Here is a 12170-nt window from a genome sequence, read left to right as displayed (position 1 = left end):
AGTTCAACATTCTATTGTTGGTTTGCGCTCACGTTTAGAGGCTGGTTCAGAGCTTCAGGTAAGCTTATTCTGCACTTTTTCTCTGCATCATGAATGGTTATACTTGACACAATTGAAAATTGGTGGGGTAGAAGGAAGGTGCATTTTACACATCTTTTCCATGACCCTCTGAATATGCAGGATACTATGATGATGGGTGCTGACTGCTATCAAACTGATTCTGAAATTGCATCTCTGCTGGAAAACGGGAAGGTTCCAATTGGTGTTGGAGAGAATACCAAAATCAGGTACCATGATGTCACATAATGATCATTGTCTCGTTCATGTTAATATGTTCAGTTAGTTATACGTGATTTGTGTATACGTGATTTCTTTAATGGATAGATAAAACTTTATAAACATATCGTGAGATTGAATCAGATTTAAAATTCATTTTTCAATCACTATAACTTTTTTGTTTCTCATATATGCTAATTTTTTGATCCAATATTTTGAAGGAAGTGCATCATTGACAAGAATGCTAAGATAGGAAGAAATGTGATAATTGCCAATGCTGATGTAAGTGCTGCTTGAAAAACTCAAACATGGTATTTCAGTATCCAACATTTGTTTGTTGATTGAGGTATTTTTATGAGTTGACAGGGTGTTGAAGAAGCTGACAGGCCTGAAGAGGGATTCTACATTAGGTCTGGCATTGTAGTTGTAGTGAAGAATGCAACTATCAAAGATGGAACAGTGATCTGAAGGAGTTTGTTGCAGAAAGTGTAGTAGGATTAGTTTGCTCCATTGTATACTCCAAGTTACACTTCATGTAGGAATTCTTGGGTTTGAATAAACTGTTTTTGTTGCTTTGTTTCAATCAAATCAAAGTTAATCTCTCCATACCTAACTATTTTATTAACTTATTATCTTTTAAAATATCAAAATACTTTTTTTTTTATTCTTAATACTTGTTTAGTTTTTTCTTTTTTAGTATTGAATAAAAAGGAAAACATAGAAATTTATTCAATGATTTTTTTCTAAAAAGATCGAAGAAGATATTAAATTTTATCTTACACAAAACATTTGGGTATTTTAGTGAAATTAAGAAAATATTTATATTTTTAACGAAGTTATAGCAACCTCGTGTTACAAAATTTACAAAAATTTGTAAAATGTTGGAAAATTCTTAAACTCAGAGCACCCTTCGTGTAAACATGTTAATTTTTCAATTTTATTTTACTGTTTTATTCCTTTAATAACTACATTTTTAAATTCAAATACTTATTTATAAATAATAAAAAAATTATTTACGTTCTAGCAATAATTTTGAATTTTTAATAATTCATAAACAAGAACTTTGAAAAAAATATATGAAAACTTAATTACACCAAAATGTTATTAATTCATTTTTGCATACCAAAAAACTTAAATAGTATTATAGATTGATGAAGATGGAGACACTTATAATTTATCTTTCATGCACAGATATAATGTCTAAGATTAAAGGGCTTTGTGTTAATAATATTACAAAGTCTTGTCTCAATTTCTAACTTGCTTTGCTTTAGTGTTAACAATGGATTATTTCTTCATCCTGATTCTGTTTAGCTTTTGAGACTCTTGAGCAATCAAAGTAGCAGTTGAGCTATTCTCATCTAAAGGGACTTCATAGCCATCTTTAAAAGAATCCATTCCTTCTGCTAAAAGATGCCAAAACAAGCTACCAGTTGCTGCACCACCATCACTTGCTGATGAATAGATTGAAGAATACACCAAGTTGAAAATTTCATCCCTTATTGTAATTGACTCACTGCTCATGTTTCTCACTGATACTCCAAACTCAGCAAACAAAACTGGTTTCTCAATAATAATCTGTGCATCTTGTATGTGATCATTCAGCCATCCAACCAAAAACAAGGTTTGTTCTTCATTGCTTGATCCTGGTAACCTGTGTTAGAAAATGACACTCACTTAGATATTTCTAAAGATGTTTCTGATGTATTTTCGTATCACTTAAACCTTGAGATACATAAGACTAACATTAAGTCTTTCATCTAGAAACCATAATACTTCCAATTATTTACAAATAACTTGCTATAATGAATATAAACATATGCAATAAATTATTTAATAACTCCTAATTTGAGTTTATTTTTACAACCTGCTCATAACCTTACCCAATTCAGCATTATCATGAAAATATAAAACATATCTCCAAAATAAGAAACTAATTTTAATCAATCTGAATAAAATTAACTTAAGATGAGATTTATAATTAAGAATTCTAAAAAGATATTTACAGATAGAATGTATATAAATGCATGTTTTTCTTGTTTTGTTATTGAAAAGTGGTGCATGATCATTAAATAAAAGTGAAATGGCACACCATTGATCAGGGTATGAATGAACTGTGGCAAAATCAATGGCTGGGATTTGATTGTTTGCAATGAAATCTGTTCCAACTTGGAAATTTGGATTAGACTCATTCTTTGAAAGTCCATAGAAGCCCTCCAGACCAGCTTCAAGTAAATGGTTTCCATCTATGGATTTCAAGTAAGATGCCATTTCAGTAATCCAAGCCTGTCAAAAAGGGAAATATATCTTAATGTTTGAAAACATTGATTTGACATTACTTATTTTAATCCAAAATTATATTAATTTAATCAACATGTTATAGTCAAAAGGGTTCTCTTAATTCTCTTTTTCTTTGCATTGATAGTACATAAAGATTTTATTTTATTATTTATTTAAATTGAAATGAAAAAGAAAAGATAATTGAAAAACAGAATAATAATTACCTGAACTGTGTTTCCTGAATGATCAGAAGGGCATCTAATTTCATTCATGAGTTCCCAAGCCATTATGGTTGGATCATCTTTGTAAACCACTCCCGTGAAGTTATTACGCCTTGTGAGCACACTCTATCATGCAGACAAACATAAAACCACACTGTTATATGTCTTTTTCACTTCAAAAACCTTAGTACAAATGTTGTCACGAGCAGAAGTAGCTGAGACAGCAACTAATAATAATAAAATATTACTGCATATGTAGTTAGTGCTGAAATTTTCTTCATGTGTGGTGTTTGTTTCATTAGCTGTACTTAAATGCACTTTATATAACAAGTGGTCGATAGCACAGTGCACATGTAGAACATTAAGATGGTTGAAAATCACAAGTGTGTATCAGTAGCAAGTAGCAACATTCTTTAAGAAAAGTCTAAACCTCTATAACAGGTTCATTAATTCTTGCTAGCTTTCTGCTGCTAAACATTTATGCTCACAGACCAAAACAACTGCAAAAGCTGGTGATGGTAAACTTTTTTTCAATCATTATGATTTTAGATTTCTTTTTCATCTTATACTATTCATATTGACAGTTAAGAATCTTACATCATTTATTATAACATAAGATTTATCACAATAACTTGGTAAAAATGATGTTAAAGAAAAGAAAATATAGTAATGAAAAGTTGAATTACCTTGATATGGTTTTTGTAGAATTCCTTGACAAGAGGGTCTGTGAAGAAGTCATCTTCAGAATGTAGGGACTGGCCCTCAGTCTTTGCCCACTCAACATACTGTTTCTTTCCTCCAAAGTCATCATAGTTATTCACCAAACTCAACACCAACTTGGTCCCATATTTTCTGGCTTCTGATATTACAAAGTCCAGTCCCTGCATTATTTACACAGCCAAAATATCATTATTACTGCTGCAGAAAAACTGTACACCAATTATAGCAGGCATGCATTTCTCAGAAAAACTAAGTTACACTGTTATCGATCTAATCACAAACCCTCTTAAAATAATATCTGTGTTAGATGTTAATTAATTCAATGATGACATGTGATGGAATGCCAGTGCAAAATAGACTGTATAACATTATAATTAAACAGCTAATTAATTACATTTAAGCAAAACCATCTTTAATCTCTACAGAAAAGAATACATTGAGATTACAAAATGGAAATGAAAACTGACCAGGAACATGTCTTCATTGTAGGATCCAGGAGAATATTGAAGAGGGTAATCTCCAGCATCACTGAAAGCCCATGTTCTTGCTATGCTAAGTCCATGGTTTGCAGCTACTTGAAATGCAGATGAGACCTTGTTTCTCTGAGATGGATCAGAGGCCATGTACATGAGCCAATAAGCATTATAACCATTAGCATAGTAGGGTTTCCCATTCAAGAGAAGCTGCACCCCTCTTACTCTCACAAACTCATCATCATGATCATCACCTTCTACTTTGAAGATCCCAGGTTCTAGTATCATCTGGTAGAGAACTAGAGACAACAGAAAGAAACCAAGCTTCATTACTCTGCTTTCAAAAATCTTCACACTCTCTGCTTTTTGGTGGCGTGAAGAACTAGGAACGAATGATACTGCTCAATTTGCAGCACTGAAGCCAGTCCCACACTGTTTATAATGACAAATGGGTCTATGTATAGGAACTATCACTGTACTACTGTATTTATATATATAGAAAGAAAACTTAAACTTTTCAGTAAATCCCTCCAAATTCCAATCTTATGATAATTATCACATTTAATTATATTTATATTTTTAATTGTTTGATTAAAAATTAAACAGCTGAAATTTATTAATGCTGTTTATATAAATTTTGAATGATTAATATTCAATTGGATAATTTCAGTAAGTGATACCTTTGTGTTTATTACATCATGCATTTTATTTATATCAATAAATAATAAATTATTAAGTGAATCTTTATGCATATACTTTATTCGATCTTAAATACTGTTGTATATGTAATAATAATAATAATAATTTACATAAAATAATATTGTATTGTTATAAATTTTACATAAGTTTTTGTCTACTTAGTTATTAAATTATACTTTAATATAATCATGATTGTTTATATCACTTGTGAAACTGAACAACAACAAAGTTTATTAAATGATTTATATTTTAAAAAAAGATATTAGATCGTTAGATGATTTTAGATTTATACAAATCTTTAAATATACAATTTATGTCAAAAATTCTAAAGCATTTTTAATAATATAACATTTGATGGAAATTGAATAGGTGTAATTTGATTGAAATATCTGTTTTTTTTTTTGTAAAGAAATTAAAATTCCTTGGCTGTCCTCCAAATATCAATCTTATAATATAGGAATTGAATTTAATGCTCGTGATGATGTTATTTTTTATTAAAAGTTCAAGAAAGATGAATACTTATTTAAAATTAATAAAAATATAAGTATAATTATAATCTTCATTCATAAAAATAAAAAAATAATTTTTTTAACATCCTCTATTTTCATAGTCACTAATTATATTTAAAATTTATAATTAAATATTTAATATAAAACAAATATGATTTTTGAAAAATATTTTAATAAAAGTACATTTTCCTTTTATTTAAACTTATATTATATAAATAGTTGACTATTTTAGGAAAAATAATTTACAATATTAATAATATCTTATATATATATAATTGTAACAACATCTTTTTTAATTAACTATATTTAAGTTTTTTAAATATGTTTTTATAATTAAATTGATATATTATGAAAAATGACTTTGTAAAAAAAAAAATAAAAGATGATTTTGATTTTGATTTTTAAATTATTTCAGTAAAATTGTGATTATAATCTCATTAACAATTAGATTAGACTATAATTTTTATAAAGTATTAATAAAAAATAATATTCATTATGACGAGTCAGATTTATGATTAAAAGTTTATAATAAAACAAATAAATTTGTATTTTCACTTTATTAGGGAAGTATCTATAACTTCGTTTTCATTATTTATATTTATTTAAATTAATTTGTGATCTTAACATCATATTTTTTTATACTTCAATTATACATAATTCTTTACTGAATACATATATGTATATACTATGATAAATAAATATTTGGTTTATTGTACTCATTTCCAATTAATACATTTCAAATCAAATTCTATTTGATATTTCTAATTATATGTGAGATATTAAAGTAGTTTATGCATTATACATATAAGTTACTTCTTAATTTTTAGTTATCATTGGTATTTCATTCTATCTAAAGGAAAATACAAAACAAACTACACGAAATAAATATTTTGTTTAAGTAATATAATGTGATAAAGGTAAATCGTGTTGTAAAACATTTATGGTAAATTTCACATGTTTTATTATATTTTAATTTTTTTTAAATATTGGTATGTGAAAAAAATGTATACATAATTTATAATTACTTATTTAAATTAATAAAATTTCTATTTTTAAAATAGTTATTTCCGATTTTAATCCAAACTTAACTTTATTAAATTCCCATCAAGAACATTCTACTATTAATATATTATCTAATCAATTTCATTCTATGTTATATATGTCATTTTAATTAAACTAATTATAATTTTTATTATTTATTTAGTTTTTTTTTTCTAATTTCAAATAACCTTACTTTTCGAATAAGGATCCTGAGATATAATTGAATTTAATGTCTGGAAGTGTATCATTTTGATGGAACACAAAAGCATCATAATTTAAGTGCTATGAAATCGACTTTCGGACAAAATTTAAGGTATGATGTTCATGGTCCCAACATGCTTCAGGATGTCTTTCAAAATTATTCTTTTTATAATTATTTATTTATTTATTTCAACTATTTCTCTATTGTCACTAACTACTTTTTATTTATAATTTCAATTTCAATATATTCTGTAAATAAATTACATCCAACGTTACCAACTGGCTTTAATGGCAACAAGAAATTCTCAGTCTACCTCTTTAAAATTTGCAAACTTTCGATGAAGAAATGCTTTTAAATGGTAAATCTGTTGGGATAAACTTAAATTTTAGAGATTTATTATTTTATTAAGTTTAGGTATAATAATATTTGGTTTCATTTGATAAAGATAAAAGAGGAATGAATAATTATGATTTTGTTTCAGGTAAGTTATATTTTATTGTTAGTTTTTATTATTTATAATTGATCCAAGACTCAATTTGTTTTTCAACAAAACCAAACAAAGTGAAACTTACATATGTTCATGATCCCTTCTATTTTGATACGTGTGAGAGATTTTATATTAATTAGAAATGAAATAATTTATTATGAGATACAAATTTAATTTTAAGATTTAATTAAATTTAAAGTATATTTTAAATGGTAAATCAAACAAGTTGACACTCACATATTCAAATTCTTTTATACTTTAACGTGACTTAGAGATTTTACGTTATTAAAAAGAAATCAAATTTATATAATATAAATTTCATTTTATTTATTAATTTTATAAAATTAAGTTATATTTAAAATTTAATTTTTAAAATGTTATATATTTGTTATTTTGTTAATTCTATATTATAAATTATTATACCAAATTATTCATTAATATATAATTTCATGGTTGAAATATATATCTTTTACCGTAAAAGAATAACGTGATAAAAATTTTAAAATTATAATTTATCTAAAATTATACATAAAGATTAAGAAGATAAAATTAGAATTAAAAAAAATGTAAGAATAAAAAGTATGTTAAACCTATTTATTATTATCTTGATTAAGAATAAATGATTAAACTCTTAAAAAAGTTTATTAAGGAGGATTTTGTGGATTAAGTCTTGTCCATTAATGAAATAAGAGGAGGAATCAGAACCTCTCAACAATATTTGAATACTATTAAGTTACAATGAAGTTAAATGTCTGCAATTTCAGTTTTAGCTTTTGATCATGGACGTTTTTGCTCTTAAATTCATCAATTTTAATATATATATATATATATATATATATATATATATATATATATATATATTAATATTAAGAATATATATTTTATTTTTTTAGGTAAAATTGTAAAGAACAAAATATAATTACATAAATGTTAAAATGAATTATCAAACCACAACTATGTATATGTATCAATTAACTATAGAAAAAAAAGTAAATAATTATTTATGATTAAAATATTATAACAATTACAACATATATATTATTTGTTTATAAATGTTGAGATGAATAATATTTTAGATATGTTAAATATGTATATATTAAACAAATCTGATAATACATTTAAGTTTGTTACGAAGAAAATTATCTATAAAATCTTCATTTTAACATCAAAATTAAAGAAACCAAAATAAATACCTTCAATTAATTAGTTAATGTATAAACTACGCTACAAGAAATCATTGGATAATAACTATTTTAATGACAAAAAAAAATGTAGTAACTAATTTATATATTAATTTATAGAAAATATATTGATATTTAAAATAATTTGTATTACTTATTTGTTTGACGACTTATTTATTTATTTAAATACATAACAAAATAAAATTGAAGATAAATAATTTAACTTTATCAATAAATGCATTACTTTTATTAGTAAATATTAATTAATTGAAAGAAAACTAAAAATAAAATATCAATATTAAAAAAATTAAGAATAATGTTTGAAAAAATAAATAAAAAATAAAAGTTGATATACTGTGAGAGACAGTCAACATATTAGAAAAAAGCAGATGACAAAGGCTTAGCATTAAACCAACTAGTCATCTCCAAACCAAACCATCGTTTTTCTAACTATCAACGTCAACTTACTGATGGCTCACGTGATCAACAAAATATGTTTTTTTTTTCTTCTGCAATTAATTTTAATAAGAATTTTAATAGTAAAAATGTTGTTTTTTTCATTTTAAAAATTATAATTATAACGTCAGATATAATAAAAGTGTTTCTTTTTAGGCTATTTATTTATCTAGGATAAACTGATTAAAAATTAAATTGAAATTTCATATCTCAGCTATTAAGAGTCTTCTAAAAGTTATTAGTCTTTTGGATGAAATTACTTATATATAAAGTCAAACTTTAAGTTTAAAAGTGTTATTTTTAGGTTTAATTTGTAATTTAATTTTTGTTTAAATTTTTTATTTAATTTAATTTTATATTTGTTTGTGACTCAGTCTTTATTTCTATAAAAATACACAACTTGATTTTTTTATTAAAAAATTCAACGTAATCCTTTATTTAATTTGACTTTAACCCTTGAATCACATATTTAAATAATATAAAAATTAAAATTATTAATTAAAATTTTTTTATATGACACTTAATTTTATCATTTATTTATATTTAACGTGAGACTTTCAGTTTATATTTGTATTTCTGACCTTTTAAGTTATTCATTTAAAACAAATATCAATAAGGTTAAGATCATTTATATATATATATATATATATATATATATATATATATATATTCATTCAACTTTATAATTTTTATTTAGTGTGATACTAATCCATACTTAAATTCTTAATTAATTAATTTTGAAAATGTCAGCATATAGAAAAAAATTCATGATACGATGAAAGGAAAGGTTTTATTATTTATTAAGAAATTGAAAATTGTGTTTAGAAAAAAGAGACACGAAGGCAGAGTTATTATGTAAAAATGGTGGCAATAAAGGTTAAAAAGATAAGTGTTAGGTGTGAAAAGCAAACATATATGTTAAGTTAACTGAAAGTGAAAGATAAAGAAACTGATAATTTATTAAGATTAAACTGAAGAATCCTAAGTTTGAAAAGCAAAACGATGATGTTCCATTTCAAAGAGTGATGTTAATTTAGGATTAGTGTAATCTTAGGTTACTGTAATGTCAATGTAGGAAATTTGATGGGAAGGTAAAGCTCACCAACAATTCCTTGGTCTCTGTTGTGTTCATGTGCAGAGTGCAGAAAGGCTTCTATAAAAGGTTCCAACAAACAGCACACATTCCATTCCCAAGTCAACTCTATTCATTTCATCAGAGGTTCAACGTTTTCTCTTTTTTCTTTTTGTGTTTTGGGTCAGAGAAAGGTACGTAGAGAAGACAATGGGTTCAGTTTCTGAAACCGTTTGCGTCACCGGAGCTTCTGGTTTCATCGGGTCATGGCTTGTTATGAGACTCATCGAGCGTGGCTATACCGTTCGTGCCACCGTTCGTGACCCAGGTCCCACTCTTCACCATAATGATAACGAGGTTAAAATTTCATACAGTGTCACCACCTTTTGATCTTGTTAATTATTACATGCATGTGCAGGGAACATGAAGAAGGTGAAGCATTTGGTGGAGCTGCCGGGTGCAAAGACAAAGCTGTCTCTGTGGAAGGCTGACCTAGCTGAAGAGGGAAGCTTTGATGAAGCCATTAAAGGGTGCACTGGAGTTTTTCATGTGGCAACTCCGATGGACTTTGAGTCTGCAGACCCTGAGGTGTGAAATTTGATTGAAAATGGTGGAATGTGCATGCAATATTATTATTGTTTGAATGTGATAAAGTTGATGGAAACTGGTGCAGAGTGAAGTGATAAAGCCTACTGTAAACGGAATTCTGGATATCATGAAAGCTTGCATGAAAGCAAAGACAGTGAGAAGGCTTGTGTTTACATCCTCAGCAGGAACTCTTAATGTTATTGAACACCAGAAGCCCGTTTTTGATGAAACTTGTTGGAGTGACGTTGAGTTTTGTAGGAGAGTAAAGATGACCGGTTGGGTAATTAGTCATTTTTCTTCCATTACCATTCAGATTTTCATCTCCATGCTTTTTTTCCTTCATGATTTCTCACTGATTATTCTTTCTGCAGATGTATTTCGTTTCTAAAACACTGGCCGAGAAAGAAGCATGGAAATTCGCCAAAGAGCATGGCATGGACTTCATCACTATCATTCCACCTCTTGTTGTTGGTCCCTTTCTCATGCCAACCATGCCACCTAGCCTAATCACTGCTCTTTCTCCCATCACAGGTAAGTTATTGGTTAGAAATTCAATTGTCATCGAAAAAGTTCAACGTCAATTAAAAATAAGATTAAATTATAATACACAGTGAATATAAACCTTACTTTATAAACTAGTTTTATGAAATTGAGTTATATTTGAAGTTTATTTTTTAATACGGTATCAAAATCGAATATATATAAAGATAAAAGACTCGTTAACTCTTTGTTAAAAATTTGTTATACTGAGAATATCAATCTTACGTGATTAGATTCAAATCTCGTTGATCTTGAGTCTTCCAGCAAACTTCTTCTCGTTAGACCGAACAATATATTATTATTCTTGCTTTTTCTCATTTTTATGTAAAAAAGAAGAATATTTAGTTTAAAAGCAGAGAACTTTATATGAGTGACGCTGAAAATTTTGCAGGAAATGAGAGTCATTATTCGATCATAAAGCAAGGTCAATTCGTGCACTTGGATGATCTGTGTCTTGCTCACATATTTCTGTTTGAACAGCCAAAAGTTGAAGGGAGGTACATATGCAGTGCATGTGACACTACTATTCATGACATTGCCAAACTAATCAATGAAAAATACCCTGAGTACAAGATCCCCACCAAGTAAGTTTCTCACACAAGACCAAAACATTATTCTTAATTATTATATCCATCAAATGTTGATAACAATATTGGAGTTTTAGGTTCAAGAATATTCCAGATGAATTGGAGGTTGTGAGATTTTCTTCAAAGAAGATAAAAGATTTAGGATTCCAATTCAAGTACAGCTTAGAGGACATGTACTGTGGAGCAATTGATACATGCAGAGACAAAGGGCTTCTTCCTAAACTTGCTGAAACTCCACTCAGTAGTATCTTTCAGAATGCAGAAACTCCAAGGAACTAAACACACCCTTTCATTTCATGGTTCATGCATGTTTCTTCGTTAGTTTCAATCTCGGTTATTTTATTAAGTTAGAGATGTGCGTACATTGTAACATGAACTTCTAATAAAGTCTCATAACATTACATGTTTGAGCATCTACTTTTGTTCATTCAACTCATTATGTTGTTAGTTACATGTACTTCTAATAAAACTCTTTCTATATTTCGATTAAATTATTCTTGTCTCACTTATTATTTAATGTAAATAAACTTATATTTGTCTTTATTTCATGGGATATTTATAGCATAACTTGATTTTCTTTTAATTATCAAGTCTTCTTATGTTTTAAGTTTAATGAGTTAAAATATACTACCTTAGCAATTAAATATACATCAAATATATTTTTAACTAGTATTCAGCTAAGTCAATGTTAAAAGTTGTGCAACAATACTAGAGACGCTATGAATATGAAGTTAGCTAAAACTCAATCAATCAGCCCATCAGTTTGTAAAATGGATTTATATCCGTCGGATACGGTTTATATATAATTTTAATTTTAACCCAAACCAACTTTTTAGCCTTA

At 26.9% G+C, this 12170-nt stretch overlaps 3 protein-coding genes across 3 annotated transcripts; 2 read left to right on the top strand and 1 right to left on the bottom strand.

Annotated features, from left to right (window-relative positions):
- The first annotated feature begins 180 nt into the window (after positions 1-180).
- LOC106764576 (glucose-1-phosphate adenylyltransferase large subunit 1-like) lies at positions 181-744 on the top strand. Its single transcript, XM_022781744.1, has 3 exons — positions 181-287; positions 498-558; positions 643-744. Exons 1-3 carry the CDS (start codon positions 187-189, stop codon positions 742-744), a joined length of 264 nt encoding a protein of 87 aa, XP_022637465.1. The 5' UTR covers positions 181-186.
- Positions 745-1412: 668 nt separating this feature from the next.
- LOC106764349 (mannan endo-1,4-beta-mannosidase 7) lies at positions 1413-4402 on the bottom strand. Its single transcript, XM_014648634.2, has 5 exons — positions 3962-4402; positions 3461-3655; positions 2778-2900; positions 2366-2559; positions 1413-1927 (listed from the first exon to the last, which is right to left on the bottom strand). Exons 1-5 carry the CDS (start codon positions 4295-4297, stop codon positions 1561-1563), a joined length of 1215 nt encoding a protein of 404 aa, XP_014504120.1. The 5' UTR covers positions 4298-4402; the 3' UTR covers positions 1413-1560.
- A 5328-nt stretch (positions 4403-9730) lies between these two features.
- LOC106764122 (dihydroflavonol 4-reductase-like) lies at positions 9731-11820 on the top strand. The gene is made up of 6 exons (XM_014648350.2): positions 9731-9942; positions 10033-10202; positions 10288-10482; positions 10574-10733; positions 11134-11326; positions 11407-11820. Exons 1-6 carry the CDS (start codon positions 9825-9827, stop codon positions 11606-11608), a joined length of 1038 nt encoding a protein of 345 aa, XP_014503836.1. The 5' UTR covers positions 9731-9824; the 3' UTR covers positions 11609-11820.
- The last annotated feature ends 350 nt before the right edge of the window (positions 11821-12170 follow it).

This window comes from Vigna radiata, chromosome 6 (genome assembly GCF_000741045.1).
Source record: "Vigna radiata var. radiata cultivar VC1973A chromosome 6, Vradiata_ver6, whole genome shotgun sequence".
In the NCBI taxonomy this organism is placed as follows: domain Eukaryota; kingdom Viridiplantae; phylum Streptophyta; class Magnoliopsida; order Fabales; family Fabaceae; genus Vigna; species Vigna radiata.
The sequence above is the reverse complement of the archived record's forward strand: the minus strand, read 5'-3'. Positions and strand labels throughout refer to the sequence as shown.